We start from the raw sequence: 25833 nt of genomic DNA, 5'->3' as shown, positions 1-25833 counted from the left end.
CTACTAAATCAAATTATGTTTTTATTTTTATTGGCCGGGCAAGTCTGTCACTCATGCAATTTGCGTCATTTCCGTTGTCAGGTGGCGCTGCTATGGAAAGATGCGATCAGAAAGCTGACGAATGGAAGCTGTTCCCGAGTGGTCATTTCGGTAATAGTGGCTAAAACAAACATTACGCGATATCAACCCTCCATATACGGTCTCCTTTGGTTGGGAGCAACAAACTGCGTATGCACCGAACAAATACTTTTAAAGAAATGTCCATGCTGTAGCATTACAACGCACACTTTCCTCGGCGGTTTCAGCTCGAGGTAAGTTGTTAAAGAAAAAAAAGACCTGAGTGAGCGAGGTGGCGAACGAGCTTGCTCTAGCGGTAGTAACGTTAGTAGTAGCTAGCATGTACTTTGTTTAAATGGACTCCCCGTTCTGCACAATGTGTATTCTTTTAGCAGACAATGGGTAAATTGAAAACCGAAAATATTAATTAACACATATACATGCACATGTGTCATTGGGGTCGTTCCGATGTGTGAACGGTGTACATTGTTGTAATTCGGGCTAGCTTTGGGTTGTTTGTGCCGAATGGAATTTAGCAGATTTAGCTAACGTTATTTAGGCTACCTAACAGTTTCGCTGACGCCGAGTATCGTACATTATTTTGTAATGAACATAACCGCTGTTCCCATGCACTGTATATGCGCTGTGTTTTACTAATTTGTATTCGTTTCGTTTGAGAACTTATTTTGTTACAACATTGCGTTCGGGCGTGGGGCTCGTTTGTAAACGCTCGTGGGTTGTCGGTCAGTCGGTACTATAAATGGTACCTAGTTAGATTTTACTCATGTCATGACACCAGATCAGGATGACTCAATGGCTTGTGGGCAAATGGTGATTGTTGGCACTCGTGTCCGTTGTAGGAGTCAAAAGGGGGTCGTGTACACTACACTTGGGGGATTGCATCCCTGCGATGCGTGCTCCTTTTCATTCGTTTCAAATGATCGCCTGATACAATGTTGCAACTGACACCCCCTTTGCAACATGTTGTCGTCGTTCCTATGTCCCTAGTTATTTTTTGGTGACCTTGTATGGCCAAGTGCATTCAAAGTGTAACAATAGGCAGCCAGCTGCAAGATGGTAAGAGCGCAGAAGGCAGTTGAGGTTTCATCCAGGTACATCATCATGCCCATTACGAGCTAGCTAGGTATATTTATCATGATGTCCGATATAGAGGGTGATTGACTTGTGCAACCCCAAGTCAAGAAATCCTTTGTTCAACATCGACCACACGTGATTTGTATGAATCATCTCCTCTGACAACATTGTGATAGCTTGGACTATTAGTTTTCAATTATTTATCAGGATATAGCCTAGGTTCCAGGTATGAACGTGTAAAAACTGATATTTGGTTCTATGAGATTTATTTAGAGACGGCTCCTTTAGCTAGTGCTTTAGCTAATTATTTTGTTTTGCAACAGAGCACGGTGTGAAATGCTTGATTCATGCTGCTATAATAGGACGTGAGTGGATCTCCAGTCATCTATGGTGGCCGTGTGTGCTCTCTCTAGCTATTTAAAGAGCGCATGTTCAGCGTGGGAGATTCTCTCTGGTGCCTTGTCTGATATGATTCAGTAGGCTATGTTCCTACTCTCTCTCAGTACAGTCAGCATCAGATAAAACTGCATCTTAGCATGCCATTGCGCTGAAGTTATTCTTGCCAATCATTGTGCTTTCCTCGGGTGGTTTGACCTTTTAGTTCTTGAACTATTGGTAGTTGGCTTACATTCATCAAATGCCAAACTAATCTGAAGTCTTGTTGTGAGCTGCCCATTTCAGGCAAGCCTAAGGTGCATGCGTTACAGTAAGGTAATTGTTTTGTCAAATGGTTTTAGGGCAGTACAGTGCTCTTGTAGAAATGCACATCACAACCTGTCGGCTCTTATTCAGTTAATAATAGTTCTTGTTGGACAGTCATTTTAGCAGCATACCCTGTGTACCATTCCATCTTTGCAAATTGCAATGGCTAACATTTAGTTTAGCCGACTCGTGTAAATAAATGGTATGTTGATTGATAGAATATGCTGCTCGCCTACAGTTGCACATGTGACTGGGAGTCATGAAAAGCACTGTTCATAAGCCTCCCTGGGTGATTGATGACTGGTTGAGATGGTGAAAGACATGATTACGACACAGTCTGCTGTTTGGTATCTGAAAAAATCCTCATAGAAGTGAGAATTTGTGTAGGCCCACTTTGACTGCTGCAAACTGTCCTGTCCTCACCGGAGCCAAACTGTGGCCCATGGTGGAACAGTTTCAAAATGGAAAGATGTCTTGTTTTCCGTGGCTTCGCTGTGTTGGCTAATGTGTGAGCATTTTGACTAGTGTTGCCAGTAATGCATTGAGTTTTTTGGGTGTGTGTCAGTTTCCAATGTCTACTCATGCAGGTAATTCAAATGAATTGTTATTGCCCTCTATGCTCCCACTTTTATCAGCCCGAATCTTCTCGCTCTGGAACATCTGTAGTCGGGTTGAACTTGTACTGGCATGTGTCCACTAAAGATCTACTGTCCCCACAATCCTGTCTTTAGACACATTGACCTATCACCTTTGTGCTGTAGTTTCACTACAGGAAGTCGCACATTGTTTTCACTCTGAAAAGATGCTTCCTTTTTACACTCTAGGACATGTGTCAGTTTGCACTCTTATTGGTGTCATTCCTCTGACATTTTAGCGTTTTTGACAAAACCTACTCCATGATAACCCTGGGGTGACTGAACTGAGTGATTCACCCCCCCCCCCCCCCCCCCCCCTTCAGTTGGTTCTGAGCATTACTTTCCTGTTATGGGAACCAGAGTGTGTTTTATCACTTAGGAACTCATTTTAGACAGGCAGCAAAAAAGCAAATACCTCTCAAAGATAGAATACCGTAGGTCCTATAGAGGTAGGTATGTTACTGTAAATAGATGTCACGATGTGTCACACACAGGTTCCCCTGGCATGTGCCTGCAGTTCCTTATCGGAAATGGTAGGGTTGGTATTTAATTTTCTGTCATGAAAAAAGCCATGAGCCCAACCTTTTATGGGAAACTGTCTTCTGAGAGGAAGTCGTATCCTTTTACTGTCAATGGTTATAACTCACAGCCTAGGCCACAGATTTAGAGAACCGCAAACCAGTGCAGATTAAGTTTCAAGTTTTAATGTCACGTGCACTAGTATAGTGAAATGCCTTTCTTGTAAGCTCCAAACCAACAATGCAGTTATCAATGTAGTACTAAAAATGGCATAGAGAGAAGCTATATAGAGTCAGTTCCAATCAGGATCAGGATATATCAGTAACAGAGTAGCAGCAGCATAAATGCTGAGTGCATGTGTGTGGTGTCAGTATAAATATGTATGTTGGAGAGTCCTGTGAGTGTGTGTATAGACAGTGCAAAAATAAAAGGGTTAACCCAGTCAGTCCTCGTAGCCATTCTGTTAGCTATTTAGCAGTCTTATGGCTTGGGTATAGAAGCTGTTCAGGATCCTGTTGGTGTCAGACTTGATGCACCGGTACCACTTGCTGTGTGGAAGCAGAGAGAACAATCTATAGCTTGGGTGGCTGGAGTCTAACAATTTTCCGTGCCTTCCTTTCACACCGCCTGTGTGAAAGAGCTGCAGCAGGATTTTCAGAAAGTAATTGCAAAGGATAAAATGAAAAAGCATGTATGTGCAAAATAGCATTCAGCCTAGCCCTATTACATATTTTGCCATCTTTAGCATTTCACCAGAATTCCACCCTTGCAGGATTTGATGTTGCAGTAATCCTACTGCGTTCTGCATCGAGGCATTTGCCATTCAATGTCAGTACATGGATGTTTTGTTTGCCACATCGTGAGGATTTAAAGCTGAGGTGCCATCTCTCTCACCAGAGACGACATCTGAATGAACCTATAATGGCTAGTCATTCACACTGTGTTAGTGAACTTGTGGGAGCGGTTTTCTAACGTGGTTGGGCGGGATTAAACCCTCCCATACCACAAGACCGTCTGCTGCATTAGCCAAGTCAATAGAGAACTTCTGGAGAGACCCAGGTATAGTCATGCAGTTTCAGGGATGATTGAGAACTAACGTATTTTCTACTGTATGACACATTGACAGAATTTTGGTCAGAATCTTAGTGTTGGAATTATGCAACTCAAGATGTATTCTAGTGGCCTGGAAGAAGGTCAAGACCGTATCAGTTTGAAAGTTTTGCTTCCCTATGGTCACATTTCTGTCCCAACACCACTTAATGTGCCTACCTTGATCTGATGTTATCTGATTAGCTTTTTGTCTCTGTGTTCTTCCTGCAGAGCTCCAGCATGTCTAAGCGGCGCTCATTGGAGAGGGGGGCCGGAGAGACCTCAGGCAGGGCCAGCAAGCTCCTCTGTCCTGGAATAGCTGGAAGCAACGCCAAGAGGGCAGGTCCCTTTGTCCTGGGTAAAGAGATGGGGTTTACGCAGGGGCAGAAAAGGGGAACGGTTGGCCTCTTACAACTGTGTGCGCAGGAAACTAGGAAAGAGGTGGGGGGGATTCAGTTAGCTTGAGGCAAGAATGTGAAGAATTTTTAACATTGGGTAGATGGCTCAGAATCTATTAAGCAAAGTTGCTTTTTCTTCAATCTTTTCAGAAAATGTAAACTTAACTTTGTTAAACGTTAGCATAAGTTCTCCTGCTGTCTGCTAGATGACGTGTAAAAGAACGTTATGTTAGGGGGGGGGGTTTGAGGTTTGCATGCCTCCTAATGGTTTGCATTAGGACACGCACACTCCTTACCTTTTGGTCATGCAGCTGTTGCCACTTCTTCCTTACAGGGCCTCGTTTGGGGAACTCGCCCGTGCCAAGCATAGTGCAGTGTCTGGCCAGGAAGGATGGGACGGATGACTTCTACCAGCTAAAGGTGAGTGGACACACTCAGACTGTTTCTTTTGAATGATTTATTTTCACTGTTTGATGGAGATGAGTTAGTGTCTTCAAACAATAGCTAGTTAGCTACAGTGTCCCAATAGCTTTTTGAAACTTTGACCTTCCTAAACAGACATCTTTGTTAGTGTTCAGTTATTTCTTTACGGCCCTATTTGAGTGCAGCAGCCTGCTCGTGCTTGGGCAGAAGACAAACTGTAGAGGCAATTTGTTTATTGGGGCAATCCAATAATCTGTTTTACACACAAGGTGTTTTAGGAGGAGGAGTGAAAAAGTGGCCTGCCTCCTGAGTGTGTTGACCGTAGTATGTAGGGACGTGTTTTTGCGCTGGATAAAATGAAACCAGTATGAAAAAGCATTTGTTTATTTTAGTAAATACTTTTTTTATTTTATTATTAAATGATAATTTTCTTAACTGCATTGTTGTTTAGGGGCTTGTAAGTAAGAGTTTCACTGTAAGGTGGAACACCTGTTGTATTCGGCACGTGTGACAAATAAAATTTGATTTGATGTGCCAAATATGCAGGCCTGTTTTGTCCCCTCTGGCTCTCAACCCCCTCTTCCTAAGTTCTTTCCCAAGGCCTAGATCAGCTGCTGGGGTCAGCTGTTATGGTACATCTTTAGGCATTGTTGTGGGGTGACGACTTCATGTGGTTCATTGTTCAGGGATTTCTCCCCAGTCCCAGAGCGCCTGTGCTCATGACCTCGGGGTCAAATTCATTAGGGGACACAGTAGTAAGATGTTTTGCAATGGGAAACCAAAAACCAAGTGTTTCTTATTGGACAAATCTAGTTAGGCCCTCCCTGTTTCAGTCAGTTTTCTTCCTTTTAGTTCCTAATGAACACGACCTTGCTGCTGCTTTCTGTTGTAGATCCTGACGCTGGAGGAGCGGGGAGACGCGACCGGGGAGACCCAGGAGGAGAGGCAGGGGAAGATGCTGCTGCACACCGAGTACTCCCTCCTCTCGCTGCTCCATAACCAGGATGGAGTGGTGCACCACCATGGCCTGTTCCAGGTAAATAGCAAGAGTTTACTTGGTGCACCACAAACTTTCAGGTACATCGCTTGGTGCTGCAGCCAATTGTAATGTCTTTCAATGTTGAGAACTTCACAGACCTGTACTGAATTACTGTGATTGTACATTATTCTTTCTGATGAGAGACTTGCATAGTTTTCTACCAACGACCCAAAGACACCCCTTCAGGGAAAAACATTCTATTCACACCCCCTCCCTACCAACCGCACTGCACGATCCAAGTCCAGTGGAGCTTAGAGATACTTCTGTAGAGATATTGAAGCACCTTTTTTTCTTCTAGCATTCACTTTCCCAGCCATCCACTCTCACGGTGACTCAGCCCTCCCGCCCTTCCCATATCTTTATAACTTTGTTATTGTTCCATCTGTCACCTCTCTTTCACAACCCTATTCCTTCTCGACACGCTCTTCCTAAAATAGCTACATTGAGCCGTGAGGCTGCGGCGTGATTCATTCAAGGCTTCAACAATGGTATTGATTGGTTTATTATAGTTCCGCCTCCAAGCGGACCAGTTAATAATGATTTGTCTCAGAAGGCCTTTAGAGGCCCAGCCATCTAAATCTGGACAAACCAATACCATTGGGGACGGGGACAGTGTTTCGCTCTGAGGTGAATAGAGAAGAATGACCTTTGTTTTTCATCTAAATGCCTCCCCCCCAGACTGTGTTCTATTCACATTGGAGATGGGATGGTTGTACACATCACTGAGCCCTGTCATCTCCTCCACTGTTCTCTCTCTCTCTCTCATAGCTGATTGAAGCCAGAGTGGAATTTCACTCGGCAATGGAAGAGGTGATGGCTTATGACGCATACGATTTGGATGCCGTTCAATTGTCATGTCTTTTGTCAGAATCCATATTATTTCTTACATGCTTCTAAAGAGATGCCTTAGAGTTGTATTGTTCATGGCACACCGTAGCAAAATGTTTTGCAATAGAAAACCACAGTCTCCTCTCTAATCACCCTAACCAACCCGCTCTCTTCCCTGTCCACTTTAGGACCGGGCGTACGAGATTGTGGAGGACCCGGAGGCCAACAATGGCAAGGTGCGCCGACTGAAGAAGCGGATCTGCCTGGTGCTGGACTGCCTCTGTGCGCACGACTTCAGCGACAAGACTGCGGACCTCATTAACCTGCAGCACTACGTCATCAAGGAGAAGCGGCTGAGCGAGCGCGAGGCCATCGTCATCTTCTATGACGTGGTGCGTGTGGTGGAGGCCCTGCACAAGGTGAGACCGACCAACAAAACACGTACATCACGTTTGAGGGGATCAGTTTGAGGAAGATGAGACACAGAATCGCTAATCATGATCACAATGCGTATGCCTAATTATTTGGAATGTGAGGGGATTTGTAGATCAGTGATTCAACTCAGTCCGACTACAATGTAGCTGTTTTGAACGTTCCATCTGCTTCTTGACTAGGGTTCAGTCTGCTATGTACTTTGCAGATTTCCCAGATTTTTCATTATCTGATGGCCAGTTGTTTTGGAAGTTTAATGATTTGTAGATCAGATTATCTGGTCAGTGCCTATTGCCTTCACAGGCTGACCTTCATGATCAAGTAATTGGTCACTGACTTGACTGTATAGTCATCGAGAGCCAAGATGACGCATAGCTTTGACAATTTGTTTTTGAAAGATGTATTATGTAAGTGTGTTTTCTTTACGGTCTCCAACTTAAGTCTTGGGCCTGTTCAGACAAGTCAAAATGTTGTTACATTTTTGTTATGTAGCCCCTCCGATGAGTCATCATCCAAGCTAAACCGCTCCTATAGAGCAGTAACAGCATTGACTTGAGTTGCTTTTGTACCAGTGCTTCATTCAACAGCAGTCTGATAGTGACATATCTGATCCGTCTCTACCTCTTTCACCCTGCAGAAAAACATTGTGCACCGAGACCTGAAGCTTGGAAACATGGTGCTGAACAAACGGTAAGGACTCAGTCACGCTTTCATATTTGGTTCAGCCATGCGAGATGCCCCATCCAGTGTGTATCCAGTGTGCAACTGGCCTTCATCCCGAGCAGGGTCAAGTCCTCGCAGCCTCAAGGAAGAGCGAGATATCCCAGCCCAGTCCCCCTTCACCCCTCTTTCTTTCTCTTGCTCTCTACATTTTCTCCCCCCCCCCCCACGTACGAGTCAGTGACTCATTCCCTGTGGTCGGGCTTTGGAAGGCAGTGATGTGAACCTGGCGAGGAAAAAGAGGGTGCGAAGAACGTGCCCTCTTACTTTGTTCTCTCTGGAAGAGGGGGGGGGGTGGAACCGCACATGGTTGGAACTCTGGCTCGAGTGCACATCAGGTCACAGTGTTGTGCTGCCGGGATCTGATAGGCCCTGCAGAATGCAGCCAGCTCCTTATCCATAAAGCCCCCTTACCCCCCTTTCGGTCTTATGTTCCAAAATTTGAGGTTGTGTTTTACATTGAATAAAAGTACAGACTATAGGATTCAAAATGGTACATCATACACTGTAGTTGGAGAAATAAACGTATCCCGTTTAGGAGAAGGGCATTCAAACATTTAGCTGCGATTTCACGTGCTCCACATTAATCCTTGGAAAACGTATATTTAGAAAAGGAATACTTTCACCGAATTGCCAAATGAATTCTCTGTACATTATCTCACCAAGTTTCCTGATTAGGCAAACCATTAACAGTATTAAATTGTTGTAATTTTAAAAAACTTTTACATTGAACTACAGTGCTGCTTTGTTTTACACCCGTTAAGCCTTAATACCCAACAAAGAATTCACGTCAACACGCAACTGGAAATATTTCAAGATTAAAGTACTTTAACTTCCAAGTGCTAAAGGTAGTAGCCTAAAATTAGAGACTTAACACAAGGGCTTAGGTAAAACAGTATCTAGGCTTTTATCATGAGATCGTTTGAGTGAATTTTTTTCAAGTTATGTTATGAACAAACTGAACATATTTCTCTCTTGCTCTTTGGAGCAGGATGTGTAATTGTCTGGCCTTTTCATTGCAAAAGTCCTGATCTTCTCAAAAATGTGTTTTGCCTGGTTGTGTCCAGTCCAGAGGATGCTTGCTCATCTCTGGGAGGAAGGACATCATTGTTGCGCAGCAGCGGCAACCTAGTTCCATCAGAGTGAAAGCTCCGTGGCCACAACACCAGGCTCCAGACAATTTTAAGCTGTAAAGGAGAAAGGCAGACACAAATAGATGAGGCATTAAAACCTTGCATACCAGCAATAACATTCTTTGAACCCCAAGCAATAAGCTCAAGTACAAAGAAAAAATACCTGAAGTGCTGCTTGTTTGTCTCCTTACACTGCTGAAAGACAAATTCCAGAACAATAGGTAAAAAAACAAACAAATTAATTCACCTCCTATAGCTTGTTATTGCCTGTTACTAAAATGCCCGGTACACACACAACCGGCTTCCAGCCAAACAATGGCATTGCAGACATTACAAGACAATTAGCAGTAGGCTAGATGTATATGGTATTCATCTTGCCTAAACAGACTTACCATGGTTACTCCATGGATTTTTTTTGTCTGACTGAAGTCGCCCTAAAAAACAATGCCATATTCTCTACAAGCCAGAATGTTGAATTAAATTATATTTACAGTTTTACCGGTTGTATATGCTGTTGATAGGAGGTGGAGATGGTGTATCCGCAGGATGGTGATGTTTACCTGACTTTTTGCTGTGCCGGTAGTTTCTGTCACTTGCATTTTCAATCTCTTGACGTGATACACTATGTAAACAATAACCAAATGTAACCGGAATGTTGTCCTCTGACACTTTCCCTCACAATCAGCTGGATGTGTTTGGGGTTTGTGTTTCATGTGCGAAATGCATCAGTTTAGAAAATAACAACTGGAAATACAGACGGCGTACTAAAGGTTGGGTTGATAACACTTCCCTGTGGATATTTTGCATCAAATTACCTCTGACATAGGGACAACATCGGTGGACAGCCGGTAAAGTAAATTGAAATAAAGTTTGTTCATCATTCTGACTTTTTAATGGGACTGTTCTGGAATGCTGAGCCTACATGTTAGACAAGTAACTATTTCACTCTCGAATTCTAAACGAGGCTAGTATTAAGCTAGTTGAACATGTGTAGATAGCTAGTTATTTAGCCATTTAATGTGTCCCTGTCACTTAACTTGGGGTTTGATTAGCTTGCTAGTCGATTAGCATTCGCACCACAGTGGCTATTTTCGGTAGCTAGCTAGTTAAACATAATAAACTGACACGCATATTATCGTCATGGCTTTGCACATCAGCAATCGACTAACTGCAGAATGCAACTGGCCATCTCAGCTAGCTAGCCGCCTATTATGTTACCTACCTGTATGCAACTGTCTAGCTAGCTAACAATGTAAATGACTTTTTTTATACAGTTGAGACTAACTCTTGGTTTTAACTGTAAGCTCTTAACTGTTAGAATATGATTCATGGCAGACATAAAAAAATATATATATATCCTTCCCACTCTGTTTTAAAGCAGACTGCTTTTGCCACAGAAGAAAGAGCTGTGTCGAGACCAGCAGCTGTATTCAGGACCACTCTGTTATTTAAAGCTGTAGCTACACTTTGCATGTCATTGATGAAAATGAGTTAATCCAAAGGAGTTTACAAATATCTGCGGTAGCAGAGAGGACGTGCCATGTGACAGGGAAGCCTCGAGTGACAATGGCTCTTTCTTGGGAATGACCCACACCCTTTATCTCAACCAATCATGGCTAGGCAATATTCTGTATTTTCTCCAGGGCGAAACCGCTTCGTGATTTCACATTTTAATATATATTTACAGGTTACGTGAACTTTCTTAATAAGAAACTTGTACATTTTCAAAAAGGCATTTCTGCAACAACAAAAATGCATGGAGAAGAGAATTGATTTTTTTATTTTTACTTTTGAATGCCTCGTGTGATCGGGGCACACATGCGCAGAGTGTGTGTGTGAACGGAGTGCATGCTAGTCAGGACGGTGGGGGGTTGTGCACTAGTGATCTGGGAACAAATCAATAGTTGCATATCGAAGACACATTTCAGTTGAACCCCCTTTCCATGTCAAAATATTATTTTTGACGGTAATTGTATCATTTTGACCAATATTGTTTTCTTGCTAGTTTTCTGTACCTGCACCAAAACGGAAGCATTTTTCCTTCATAGCTAGTTCTCCTTTCTGTGAATAGGGAGACTATTTGTTTTCAGCACTTATTTTCATGGCTGATCAGAACTTGTTTACTCATCCTCTCGCTTGTCCCTCTGTAGCAGATATGTTTGGAGCATTGAATCACAATACATATCGTATCGGCACCTAAATATCGTATTGTGAGGTCCCTGTCAAATCCCAGCCTTATTGTGCACCCAGAGCCTCTCAAAACCCTGCTGGATGTCTTTATTTGTGTTGTATGTTTTTAAAGACACGGGTTTCTTTTTTTTCTTTTTTACAGTGAATGTGTTTTTAGCTGTTATCTTGAGCCCATGAAATGTAGGAGTATGCTAGTGACTGTTTTGTAACTGATCAACTGAGTGCAGGCTTTTTCAATTCCTCCTCTTGGCTCCATGTGCTCATAGTATGTCTGTGTAGACTATTAAACAATTGAGAATGTGGCATATTCATGGGCTGAATGGGTTTCATTCATGCATATACATTCATATCTAAATACTAGTGCCCATACATCACCTAAAATCATATTAGCCACTGCAAGGAAGTGTTTACTACCTCAATTCCTTCTCTTTTGCTCTCCCCCCCATTACACACGAACATACTGTGCAGCAGTGCATCCCAAACCGGGTCAATTTAAGGCTTGATGATTTGTTGAATTAAGCCAAAACAAAAGTGGTCAGCCCTTTGGATCCTCAGGACCAGGACTGGGAAACACTGCTGTACACACTGGGAACTGAGCCGGCCTGTGTCTGTAATGGTGAGCCCTGTAAAAAAAATCAAAGTGCAATTATTGTACCATATATTTTATTTTAGCTGTATAGATCAAAGCACTTGGCTCTGCTGTTGGCATCACACAATTTAGAATGACCATTCTATTTATGTGGTTGGAATACAGTGGGCACTTGGAATGCAGTTTTGTTTGGTATGACAACTAATGGGAAAAGGGGAGGAGTTGCTATGACAGTAGGAACCAAAGTGTTGGTCAGGGTTTCCCATGGGACCCTAATTAGATTTAAATCGGTACATTCACAAAGAATTTAATATTCTTTATCTTTTCCTCTGATTTTAAGAACAAGCTGTTGTACAACCAATGCTGATCTACTCCCACTGGTACCAAGCTGTATTAGAGCAAAAGTTTGCTAGCAAGATTTGCCTTATCTCAGTGGAATTACCTAAATTCAGCAGCTTGGTAAGACCAACAAACTTGTGTTTTGCAGAGAGCAAGTTACACAAACGAATAATAGAAAATGTGGATTTTTATATGTGAATAGCTACATCATTCATGTTTGGACAAATCTGTTGAGCTTTCTGTTCAGTCTATGCATGCATAGATTGGTTGGTTGTTTAGCAACAAAATAAAGGTGTGCGCAACTATGGAGGGTGGAATAGAAGGGGTTGGCTTAGGAATGACAACATGTAAGCTATATTTCATCTGTTTATTAACATTTGCACCATGAGCACTTGTCTCTCAAATACATTGTTAGTTATTGGTTAGCTAGCTAGTGATTATTATTATTTATTTTTTACCATATTAGCATTAACATGAAATCAGTCAAAACACCTCCAAAACAAGACATTGTATCAATAAGATGAAACAAGCCACTTACGATTCCCCACATGGCCGTTTCTTATTCTTTCTAGCAATCTGGCCATCCAGAATTTCAACAACACGCTGACTTCTGCACTATGGAGGCGTGCACATCGTTTTCGTGACGTTGTCAGCTAACCCATCTATAGTGAATCTAGAACGATATCGCAGCCTCTTGCGACGTGGATGTCAATATCGCAATTTTATATTAATCGTGCATCCCTTGTGAGCACCATTCGGCAGCCGTAGTGGTGATGAAACAAAGTGTTTTGTTCTGGCCGGTGGGGCTGCTGAACGGCGCAGACGAGTGGAACACTGTCCCAGCTGGAGACAAAAGGAGAGGCCTGCCAAAGGCCCTCCATAGCTCAGGGCTGACTCACCATGGACACACACGTCTTTCACTCACGCTCTCTCACACACACACACACACCCAGCCCTCTATTTACTTTCCCTCCCTCTGTCTGTCAGAAGCCTTTTTTTTTTCTCACACACTCTGCTCGTTACTCCTTTTTCTGTTTTTCATGATTCCTTTCTTCCATTCCTTGTCATTGTCTTCCTTTTTTGTCTTTGGCCTTTGCTCTACGTGTTTCACGTGTCCTCGCTGAGTGTGCATGCATACAGTATGGGGGCTGGATGGATAGAGATGTATGGAGGAAGGCCTCACCCACATTTGGGATATGCAACAAACCATTTTACACCAGACACTTGTACATGTGTGAAACAGGACAAATGTAAGCACCCCCTATTTGATCTTGGATCACTGTGCACTTTTACCACCCTGTGAAGTTCATAACTTATTTCAGCTGTTGCCTAATAAACTCCATGTTTTCCCCAGTCCTAGTGGTAAGGACGACACAACTTAGCCTATCATCGTGTGAATCCAAGTTTACATCGATATGATTGCTATCATATAAATATTTGTGTGTAAAAGCTGCCATTTCTCGCATAATTAATTTTACACAAAAAAGAACCAACCTTGTCGAACAAACAAATTGCATGCCAACATTTAATGTACCTGCATTTCCTGTTTCCATCAGGAAATGCAGTTCAGGTAATTTATCTGCTTGAAATGGATGGAATGAGGCTGTTATTGCATCTTGCCAGCAAGTTGTTTTAAATAGCTGGTGTTTTGTAGGCTAGTAATTTTTTAATGAACTGTTACATTGCGGGTGTACTTTAGGCTTGTAAGATGTTTGGTTGATTGCAAACTAGAATTTAGAGGCTGCACTTGTCAGGTCATCCCTCTCTCTCGCCCGTCTCTGCACAGTCTTTAGACTGAGTTGCGAATAGTGCTTGTTTGTCAGCATGCAGTCAGTCAGCTGACACTTGACGGTGACATCAACATCTCTGCATATATTCTCACTGACTGTGCTGAAGATCAGTTTACACCTGTACAATCTTCTTCCCTCCAACTTCTCCCCGTCCTGCAAAGCTCAGTGTGCTGTATCATTGTCAGGAGTTTGCTTATGCTGGAAATAAACTTCGCAAATCAAATTTTTAAAAGGGTGTGGTTGATGGTGCCGGGTTCACAAATAAGTAAAAAAGCAACATTACAAAAATAGGAACATCTTTTAGTAGATTTTCGAAGTCCATCTGTGTTTAAAACTGGAAAGCGAAGTTCACTTTTTTATAATGTAAATTGTGTTTGATGGGACAAAAGTCATGCACAGGTAAATCCCCAAAATGTTTGAGAAGTCCTTGACCTCACCAAACTGTTCTGTTTTTCTGAAAATTAAATCTCAAATATGGCTTCAATTGAGGGACACTACTGCTGAATGTATTTTTATTTGTAGTTTCTTTTTTTGTGCAGTTTGTTGAGCTTCATGTGGAGCCAGAGGATGCCATATTCAACCCCTTTCCCATCAGTCAAGTTATTTTGGGCAGGATGGGGGGGAGTCACTGGGGATGTGGAGGTTTCTGGTTTCCTGTCTCCTGGGGATCACATGACCAGAAAGTGGAGACGGTGTGGTTCTTTTGGTCCCTCCAGTCCTAAGGGTCCCTCTCACGAGGCGAACACGCTATCTCATTCATGGAGAGGATACAGAGTAAGAATAGCAACCACAGTTGTGTGATGCATGCAGGCAAAATAAAGGCCCCCTTCATAAAGTAGCTTTTTATCGAGAGCCCTTCAAGCGTCACCTCCTGTCATTGTGAATTCATTATAGACGGCTCATTTTCACAAATCATTTTGAACAGCCTCAGATGGTAGATTGTAGACGAAGGTTTCCTCTTCAAAAATGTTTTTACAATGTGGCATTTTCTTCACAGCAATTAACCTTAGCCCAAATGTGGCCTTCTGTCTGTGTGAGCAGAATGTCAACTGCATACAGTGTGCAAGTGAGAGAGAATATGGGGAAGCTGCATTGACCTCGGTCCTTGGAGAAACGGGATGTGGGTGAGACCGTGATCTTGAGTAGACCATGGTGCTAAATTGCAGTTGTGATTGTGTAGCCTGTGCATGCTTGCGTGTGTGGGTGGACTTAAGCCTGTGTGTGCACTTTTCCTTATGTGCTTTGCATACACATTCGTCAACCCAATGGCATGCAGGATTAGTCATCGAGATAATTATCCCAAACCACAGGTTGACTCACATGTTTGTCAGTGTAGCCTTTTTAAAATTTCCTCTTTCTCTCCATGTTCTGGAAAGGACAGAGATACTGTATGAAGGCCTACCATTAAACCCTGCCCCCCTCCACACACACACACACATACACACACACAAACCAATTTATCTACGATGACTCATGCAAACATCTGATAGGCCTATGATGTTTCCACAGAAACCAATATGATGTCCCTAGCAACAGTGCTTGAGCGCCAGACTGTCTGGAGTTTACCCTAGCAACGGTGCTTGAGCGCCAGACTGTCTGGAGTTATCACTGTCCTCCTGGTTTGGAGTTGTCCCTTCAACTGGTGGTGGTGATCGTATTGTCTTGTTTCTTTTAAACTTCCTTAGGTTTCTTTTAAGATGATGCAAAAGAGTCCATAATGCTATGGTCAGAACTGTGATGGTCAAATTAAGCAGTGAGTGAACTATGCCTCCCACGTCAGCCAGCAATTATTTCATGAAGCACCCTTTGTCTCCCAGGCCTACCAAACACTTATTTTTTTGTGTGATGAGGCTAACTTTAACAATCAGGAAGTGGAGTGGAGTTTCCTGGGTCATATTAGGGCAGTGGTTCCCAAACTTGTTATAGTCCTCTACCCCTTCAAACATTCAACCTCCAGCTGCGTACCCCCTCTAGCACCATGGTCAGCGCACTCTCAAATGTTGTTTTTTGTCGTCATTGTAAGCCTGCCACACACACACACACACACACACTATACAATACATTTATTAAACATAATGAGTGAGTTTTTGTCACAACCCGGCTCGTGGGAAGTGACACAGAGCTCTTTATAGGACCAGGGCACAAATAATATAATTTTGCTTTTTATTTAGCCATCTTGCATATAAAACCTTATTTGTTCATCAAATTGTGAATGACTCGCCACAGGTTAATGAGAAGGGTGTGCTTGAAAGGATGCACATAACTGCAATATTGGGTTTTTGGAGAGAGTCTGTCTTAAATCATTTTCCACAGTCTGTGGCTGTATTTAGTTGTCATGCTAGTGAGGGCTGAGAATCCAATCCAAACTCCCAGGGCTTATTTTTCAAATGGTTATGTGAGTGAATGTTTCGTGTTGTGAGTACTTTTGCGTATACTGTACAGTCACACTGTGGCTGAGGAAGGGCACTACTCCCAATATAAGTGAACCCCAAATCAATGTAGTTCTCATATTTGCGCCTCTTTAATGGTCCAACGTCCCTGTCTGTTCGGTGGAGGAATTGATGCAGCTCGGCTAAATCAGATTCACAACTGTCGGTGTCCATGCCAGCTGGGCTAACAACAAATGTAGAATTACTGATGCTAGCATTGGATGTGCTCATGGAAGCAGAACCACTTGTCGTCGACAGGTGTAATACTGCTTGTAGTAGCAGTACTACCATTAGACCTGGTGGTACGTGTCTATGGACGCGGGCCTTAAATCTTTTTTTTTTTCTTTTTTCATTTTTATAAATATTCGCGCAAACGGAATGAACAGCAGCTACGTTTTGACTACATAGTAGAATTCCCACGAGAGAGTGACTGTTTTAATGTGATTGGATGTTAATTATTTGACTAGACTACATGTATTTGACATTGTTATTTCGCTGAACACTAGATGGTTTTATTTTGGACAGTGAAACGAGGCTATTCGGGCTGTTTGAATGTTTAAATGTTTAAATGGACTGTTTGAAAATGTGAAGAGAATTTTATTTTTGTTTATACCAAAACATAAAATGTGAATCACATTTTTATTTGGCGTGCCCTTGACGGCATTGCGGGTACTTGTACACCTGTTTGGGAATACCTGCATTAGGGCATACTGGTGCTGCATTTTGGTCTTTCGCTCAGTTTCATTCATCTACTGAATATGACCCTGCTGTGTGTTGGTGTCTCTGTACCCTAGAACTCATCGGATTACCATCACCAACTTCTGCCTGGGCAAGCACCTGGTGAGTGAGGACGACCTGCTGAAGGACCAGCGAGGAAGTCCAGCCTACATCAGTCCTGACGTACTGAGTGGTGAGAGGACACACACACAAACACACAGATGGCATGTGAAGGAGAAAGGAGAAGGAAGTTCTCTATAAGTCTGTCACGAATTCTACTGACTGATGCCAAACACAATCGCATAACAGTTCAATTGAAACTTCCATATCTCCATGCTTACTTTATGTAACAAGAGGATACAAATCATGTAGGCCTATTGATTTCCAAGGGTAATTCACATGTTATTTTTGTAATGTGCTTTGACTGATAAGCTCCTGTTATATATTTTACTGTTCTGTTGAAAATAAGGGTCAGTAGTTTAATCTGGGTCGAGCTGGGAATCTGCGAGTCAGTCAGGAGGCTTGCGTAATGTTTGGCAGTCCACTGTTGGTTTTTCCGGTTATTAGGCAACACCGCCTATTTTGCAAATTTGGAACATTTAGTGCAGGCTGACAGTGGCTGAAAGTATCTCAAGGCTCTTTAAAAAAAATAATAATTATTGACTTGATCATCTGTTGCATGATGTTCTCTCGTGATAAGCCACGTATTATGGTATGTGTTGTTGATTTGTTTGGTTTTTATTGCAAACATGTTACTGTGCTACATTTTGCTATTAGTTTAATCGCTTGCTGCAGAGACGGCACACTATATTCCATCACTCGGTAGTTTGTGCAGGAACGTCATGCATACACTGAGGTTCTAACCATTTGAAAAGTTATTCTCAGCCCTTCGGTCTAGACACAATTGGTGGGAAATGTGTGAAAAGAGTAGATTTGTCTGGTGTTTGCTTCCCCTCTCTCCATTAAAACACAATACCTCGGCATATATGAGCGGAACATTGACAAGTTGAAAACAGAACAATGAAACTGACCTCCTAGTGAGTCACACTGATGACTCACCGAGAGGGAAACTACTCCAAAGCCCTCCCCCCTGTGTGTGTCAACTGCATTACCTTTATTGCCCCATGGGCGGAGGGAGGGAAGCAACTGCCGCCACCTCTTTATAACAACACGGGCCTCTGCTCTTAAAGCAGAGCACCATGCTCATTGCTCCTCCCTTACCATCACTGGCTTCTGACTCATCATGCTTTTACTGTTTCATAGGTTTAAGCATAATGGCGGTATGGTATTGCCAGATGTGGTTGGGAATTTTGGGGGAAAGATGAGCCTAGACCTGCAGTTGGAGAGTGGTAGTCTTCTGTTTGTGTTCCATTGGTTAATCATTCGTTACGTGGTTGATAATGAGATATTCTGGGTATTACGTATGGTTTTAGTGGAGGACAGTGGGTTGAGCAGTAACAACAAACGATGTTCGTGGTTGAATTAAGATTTGAGTGTGATTGTACTGGTGCCTGTATGCACATGCACCATACTGTTACATGATATGTAAGCCTATATGCAAAACATGTTTTTAAGGAAGCGTCATTTTCTCAGTTGCAAAACGTCAAACATTAAGCAGGTTTCCATCCAAACTTTTTATGTGAGAACATGTGACACTTTGTCTGACAACAGGCCTGATGGAAACTGTAAACTTTCCAATTGTCGACAAAACAAAAAATACAATTTTTTAAAAAATTGTCAGGAAAATTAAGTGAAATGCTGGTTGAAATGCTTTTATGCTCATTAATATAATAACATAACATTGATAACTTGGACTCAGGCGAAGACGTTGTTTGGTCCCACTGACTTCCCACAATGACTGCACGCAGAAGCATGCAGTTTATTAGGCTACAGATGAAATAAATGATTAACTTCACAGGATGGTGAAAGTGCATAATGTGCTTGATGCTCCTTTCCAATAAATATCAAGGGTCTTATTCTCGTGTCAATATTGTTGATGCTTGGCTGCCGTTTGACAAAAACTTGCGCAATTTTTGTTGTTGTTCAGAACAGTAATCTCATGTAGGCTGTCGCCAATTGAAAAGACACCGAGCTCGTGAAACATGTTAAATGAATCCAACGTCTTCCTTTGCAGGCCGGCCATACCACGGAAAGCCCAGTGACATGTGGGCCCTTGGCGTGGTGCTGTTCACCATGCTCTACGGCCAGTTCCCCTTCTACGACAGCATACCTCAGGAGCTATTCCGCAAGATCAAGGCTGCAGAGTACTCCATCCCAGAGTAGGTCAACATACAACCCCCCCACCCACTAATGAAGTACCACATCCCATACAAAACCACACAAGCATTATTGTTCCATGCACCCCCATACAGTGTTGCGTGCTACATGTCATACGACACCTTCCATTCCATACAGTGCCACAAAGGCATTGCTCAAGGCCCTTTTTATACTGCATTGGTGTGAATTGGAAGACTCTACAATGATGCTTATGACAGTTGGTCTACTCAAGGACTTTGGCAGACTTCTGTAAAAGTTCTGAACTAATAGTAATATATGCCATTTAGCAGATGCTTTTATCCAAAGTGACATTTTACGTACAGTTGGTCCTGGGAAATGGAACCCACTATCCTGACGTTGCAAACGCTACGCTATACCAACTGAGCTACAGAGGACCATGCTTTTGTTGGTTCCTCCTATGTATTATTCAACAGTTTCTCCTTCTGGTACTGAAGGCCATAAATATAACCCTTCCCCCTTTCTCCCTCTCTCTTTCTTCCTTTTCCTCCCTCTCCCCTCAGGGACGGGCGTGTGTCGGAGAACACTGTGGGTCTTATACGGAAGCTGCTGGTGCTAGACCCCCAGCAGAGGCTGACTGCTGCCGAGGTCCTGGAGTCTCTTAGCGGCATTATTGCCTCATGGTGAGTCACGGCCTCCTGGTGGACAGGGAGAGAATTGTAAATATTAGCAGTAGTGGTTTGTGGTTGAAAAAGTGCTTAACAATATACTCTCATCTGGTGTGAGAATATCATCTATAATGCCATCAAGATGTTTAACTTGGTGCAACATAGCGTAATAGGTTCATTTAAACGCTGCACAATAGAATCACCAGTCAACCCTTGCTGTGTCGATAAACTGTCTTTTGTGTGTGCTTTGTAGGCAGTCGGTATCCTCTTTGACCGGTCCTCTTCAGGTTGTACCGGACATCGATGACCAGGTCAGCCACCCAGAGCATCTCCAGGAGGTGAGATCCCTGTGGTCAACAACCCCCTGACCCTCCTTCAGCCTTTAGCATTAGTGCATGGCTAATCCTCAGAACTTCAGCTCACCCAAAGCCTTCTGGGGAACAGAGCCAAATGCTCCTCCCTTACTGACTGGTGCCTTGGTGTTTGTTCTCACAGTGCCACCATGAGGCAAGCACTTTCATCACATTTGAATCCAGTCTTTTTAAATCTAAAGGTGTAAGAAATACAAAAGTGTGGCTTGACAAACATTCTCAGTCATAAAGCTGTATTTTCAAATCACAATCTAATTTTATTTGTCACATGTGCCGAATACAGCAGGTGTAGACCTTACAGTGAAATGCTTACAAGCCCTAACCAACAATGCAGACATTTTTTATTATTATATAATAATTAAAACGGCAGTTGTAAAATAACAATAGCGAGGCTATATACAGTTGGCACCGGTGCAGAGTCAATGTGCGGGGACACCGGTTAGTTGAGGTAATATGTACATGTAGGTAGAGTTAAAGTGACTACGCATAGATAATAAGAGTAGCAGCAGTGTAATAGTGTGGGTAACCATTTTATTAGATGTTCTAATAAAGAAGTCTTCTGGCTTGGGGGTAGATGTTTAGAAGCCTCTTGGACCTAGACTTAGTGCTCCGGTACCGCTTGCCTTGCGGTAGCAGAGAGAACAGTCTATGACTAGGGTGGCTGGAGTCTTTGACAATTTTTAGGGCCTTCCTCTGACACCGCCTGGTATAGAGGGACAAATGAGTTTGTTGGTGACATGGACACCAAGGAACTGGAAGTTCTCAACCTGCTCCACTACAGCCCCGTCGATGAGAATGGTGGTGTAAGTTAATCAGCTCTGTTTTGACCAGGATGCTGATCTCTTGATCATTAACCAGGCTCTCTAACTTGTGTTTATTGTGTCACAGTATCTCTGTGTAACAGCAGGGTCGTGTTCAGTGGGCACCAAACAAACGACAACTAACAAACTGGGAAGGGAATACCTGGACTTGGTAGACCTGGTCCAACCTGTTGGAATGTCTTAAGACATTTTCCATGTCCTCTAATGCAGGGGTTTTCAAACCTCTCCTCAGGGACACCCAGCCGTTCCATGTGTTTGAGCTATACCAGATCTAGTACACCTGATTAAACTAATCAATAACAAAATTGTAAAATGTCTGGGGGTCACTGAAGAGTTTTGAAAACCACTGCCCTGATGAACACGACCCAGTGTGTAACTAACTAATAAGCATTTGTCTCTCTATCCCAGGTGAAAATGACGGAGGAGTCGTCACAGTACGAGTTTGAGAACTACATGCGCCAGCAGCTGCTGCTGGCCGAGGAGAAGAACACTATTCACGAGGCCAAGGCCAGTTTCCTTGCCAAGCGCCAGTTCAGTGCCATCCCGCCTGTGCGGCGCCTGGGCCACGATGCCACACCCGTCAGCCCTCTGGACGCAGCCATCCTGGCCCAGCGCTTCCTCCGGAAGTAGCCCCTTCACCCATCACCTTGCCCTCTGGGGGACAAGTGGGGTGGGGGACAAGGGTTGGGTCGGGAAGGTACCCTGAAACTAGTATCTATGGGAGCTTAGCCCGACCCTCCCTTGGGTAGAGGGATCCCTAGCTGTGGAGAGTTAGGTAGGTGGAGTGGGAACAGGGGGGGGGGGCCAGAACTGATCACTCACCTGACAACCTCTCATAGTTTTCACACTTCAAGTCTGGGTGTCGGTGGTGTGCACAGGAATGACATGGCTGGAGAATCTGAAGATCTCAACCAAAGGCTCCCACTGAACCCACCCCTCAGCCAGCCAGCTATGGGCACATGTGGACTCAGCCAGCCAGCCAGCTATGGGCACATGTGGACTCAGCCAGCCAGCTATGGGCACATGTGGACTCAGCCAGCCAGCTATGGGCACATGTGGACTCAGCCAGCCAGCTATGGGCACATGTGGACTCAGCCAGCCAGCTATGGGCACATGTGGACTCAGCCAGCCAGCTATGGGCACATGTGGACTCAGCCAGCCAGCTATGGGCACATGTGGACTCAGCCAGCCAGCTATGGGCACATGTGGACTCAGCCAGCCAGCTATGGGCACATGTGGACTCAGCCAGCCAGCTATGGGCACATGTGGACTCGTACAGGCCAGGGGGATACCAGACATGCGTGTGTGTTTGGACATGGAAAAGCCCCCCCCCATACGTTTCTCTCTGCTGAGACCTGGCCATCGCCCTCCTACCTACCCCCATTTATTCTTGAAAACCCTGAGCAATACAGGGCCAGAAGAACCATGTAGCAACCTTCCTCTAACCTCCCTCTCCTCAACTCTCCAAACTAAGATCATGGATGTAATTCACTCTAGTTTCCTCATAACCAAAATTATCTGGACTAGTCCCATCTCTAAGCTGAAGACTTCAAATCTACCTCTCTCAATCTTTACTTTTATTTTTTTGTGTGCATTTTTAAACCATGTCCACCATTCTCGGAAAACAAGGAATTGTCGGGGTAGTGTTGTCACCGTAGACAGAAAGCATATTACTATGTTTTGGTGCATAATGGTTTGGAATGTGGAATATGAATAAGCTTTTTCCCTTATGACTAATAAGTAGCATTTTAACCTTCTATCTATTCTACATTGAAAATGCTAACTATCAAAGGGTGGCCAAATCGACTACTTCTGTCTTTAAGTCTAGCAGATTATATTGTTTTCTTGTTTTCGCTCTCACTCCCATTTTTTTTGCATTTAGGTGTCAAGTACCTGGAAGAGCTGGATGGGGCGACGTTTATTAGATGTTTAATGTTGATCCTCTCCCGTTATTGCTCTTCTAATTGGCATCTTTGGTTAATAATCACGACGTGGACACTATAATTTTTGGGGGGGGGTGAAATCATGGCGCTTAACTGATTGTTAGCCAAGGAAATGATACCTCCCCCTCGTTCACCACTGAACAACTTCCAGGTATTCAACTTCCCGTTTTATCCTGTGACATCATCATTGTGAGACAGGTATTGGGCATGAATTTGAGTGAATGGTAATGCCAGTGATTGTCATTGTGTAGATAAGTGTGATTTGGGCCAGGGGTGTATTCGACTAAGCCAGGGCCTTTTCAGTGGTAGGTGCCGACTAGAGCCACGTTATTGAAGCCCAGTGAGTCAGTGCAGATCCTTAAACTAACCATCCTTCCCAATCTGTTCATCTTGCCTGCCTCAGTTGCTCGCACACACTGAGAACATACAGGTTTTTCTAAGACTGGCTGGACTGCATGTGTCCGCTATGAAAGATGGGCATCCCTCATTTTGCCCCGGTCTTAGTCGTGAATGCTCTAGTGCGTAGCCAAGTTTAAAATCAAACAAAACCGTGATGATCATAGTAGCTCTCCCTTTTAGCTGTTGTAAGTTATATTGTAGTAGCTGAGCATGAAAGACTTACTATGGTGTTGATCTTGGTAATTGAATAGTGTAATATTTCATAGAGAAACTCAACAGTGAGGTTGTCTGTCGCGTTATGCACATTCTCAAGCCTCCCTCTGCTGGCGGTGCCGTAGTGGTGCCAAACGTCGTGATCAATCCAATCATTCTGCACAGACGCTAACGGCTGTTTCGTCTAATGTACACTAGTGTCCTTGAAATACGATGACATTGCTAAAGTAGGAAGATATTTAGTACGAAAAATGTTTGCCATTATGTCGGCAAATTTACTTTAGACAGGTGGCAATGTTGTCATTTGTTAGCAAAGTTTGTCAAAAATAGCTGCCAATGTTGCTAAGCTACTAACTCATGAACAATATTAGTCATCTGTTCACATAAGCTTGCCCATCTTTATGGGTATTCGCATTGCTTAGACCTTCACCCTATTTATATCCAAATTGATCACGAGTAGAAACTTGAGTCAGTTTTGTCCTATTTCATTGTATATTGTCTTTTTCCTCAATTTCATGTATGTTAATTTTGTTATTTATTCACTGTCCATTTTCAGGCATCAAATCTATTTTCCATTTTTAGCTTTAAGCAAGAAGTGTTCTGGTTTCATTTGTTTCTCCAAACATTCAAACTTGAGCCGCCATTGCAGTTTTTTCTCTCTATCAGCCATGTTCATTAAATATCTCTTTTTATATTTTCTTTTACCATTGCCACACACTCGTGGTCGATTTAAGCTACACTAATAATGAGACTGACTCTGCATAGTTCTATTTTTTACACAAATAATCGTGCATTATGATGATTTATGGTAGTGATCTGTTTATTACCCGGATCCCAGTTCTGTTTGTGCAGACTTGCCAACTCCTGTTTCCTTGACAATGACCAGCACAAACAGTTCTGGGACCAGGCCAACTGTTTATCGCCCCATACCAGACTTTTGGTCAGTATGTAAATATAATACCATCATTACAGCGACAACACCAGTAGAGCTTCCATCTAGTGGAACGATACCAGCTCTGATCAGGGGTACATTCAGTAAGGTGATATGTTGCAGATAGGAATGTGTTGAATAGAACTGACATGATTCCAAATTCAACATGACAGGAAATCATATCTTCATCTGAACGTTTTGTAACATTGCACACTCTTGAACAGCTCCGCTTTAACACAAATTCTATATAGACATGCATTAGAGGCAATGCTAGCCACCACCTTTTGAGAAAAATAAATAAATACATGTAATGAGATTTTGAGATGTTAGCTTTTTTCCCACCTCAATGTGAATTTCTGGGTATAAAAGCAGTATTGTAGTTGATAGTGTGTCAGTAGTTCATGAGAAAAGGGTATTTTGTGAACTCCACGGCCCTTGCTGAAGTTCAAGGCAAATTTGTCATCCCGTCTTACTTGAGGGTGACCATAACCCACTATTGGATATAAATATGCAGGTTTATTAGGTAAGACCCTTGATAGTAATGCATTATCAAGATAGTGTTCACATTTGGCTGTTGGACTTGTCCCATTTGTCTATGAAAGTTGTCCCCTTCATAGATGTTCTGTGGACTGAAAGCACCATACGAAGCATGATCTTGAGCTCTTTGTAAAATGTGATTTTGCATGATTTTTATTTTTTACTTGCAAGGTGTTCCCACAATTATTATTGCCTGAAATCAACCAACCAGGAAGAATTGGGAATTTGAGTCTTACAGAAAAACCTAATGTTTTTCATAATACATCCGATTTTTCAGTTAATGAACATTCAACTTAAGTTTTCATTTTTACTATAATTCAAAAATATGGGAAATATCTGTCAGTTTAACGATGTATTTGATTTGCTGAATATTACAACTGGAAAATAGATGGTGTATGATGTGGTGGTAAAAAATGGTTGAAAACCAGCAGGATTTGTTGTAAGCTGCTTTGTTGGATATATGAGCATCTAATACAAAAACCTGGCTAATTGTACAGAGATGGGAAAAAAAGTTTGTATAAAAGACATATTTTTGTACTTCATCAAATCTCTACATGCATGTCGGCAATAAACTTTGATATGGAAAAGTAA

General features: G+C 42.9%; 1 protein-coding gene across 1 annotated transcript; it reads left to right on the top strand.

The window, feature by feature from the left end:
* The first annotated feature begins 82 nt into the window (after positions 1 to 82).
* On the top strand, positions 83 to 25833 carry LOC115141226 (serine/threonine-protein kinase 40-like). Its single transcript, XM_029679974.2, has 11 exons — positions 83 to 311; positions 4329 to 4455; positions 4830 to 4915; positions 5811 to 5954; positions 6974 to 7204; positions 7855 to 7907; positions 17202 to 17317; positions 19259 to 19403; positions 19923 to 20042; positions 20281 to 20365; positions 21628 to 25833. The coding sequence occupies exons 2-11, from the start codon at positions 4338 to 4340 to the stop codon at positions 21847 to 21849; spliced, it is 1320 nt and encodes a 439-aa protein (XP_029535834.1). The 5' UTR covers positions 83 to 311; positions 4329 to 4337; the 3' UTR covers positions 21850 to 25833.

The sequence above is a fragment of the Oncorhynchus nerka genome, linkage group LG14 (genome assembly GCF_034236695.1).
Source record: "Oncorhynchus nerka isolate Pitt River linkage group LG14, Oner_Uvic_2.0, whole genome shotgun sequence".
NCBI lineage: Eukaryota > Metazoa > Chordata > Actinopteri > Salmoniformes > Salmonidae > Oncorhynchus > Oncorhynchus nerka.
Note: the sequence above shows the minus strand (reverse complement) of the source record. Positions and strands in the feature narration are given on the sequence as shown.

What these genes read in the sequence shown, in the direction of transcription:
- LOC115141226 (XM_029679974.2), top strand. Translation starts at nt 4,338, where the DNA reads ATGTCTAAGCGGCGCTCATTGGAGAGGGGGGCCGGAGAGACCTCAGGC. An exon ending in ACCACCATGGCCTGTTCCAG is followed by an intron (nt 5,955 to 6,973) that starts GTAAATAGCAAG and finishes TGTCCACTTTAG; the next exon opens with GACCGGGCGTACGAGATTGT. An exon ending in TGGTGGAGGCCCTGCACAAG is followed by an intron (nt 7,205 to 7,854) that starts GTGAGACCGACC and finishes TTCACCCTGCAG; the next exon opens with AAAAACATTGTGCACCGAGA.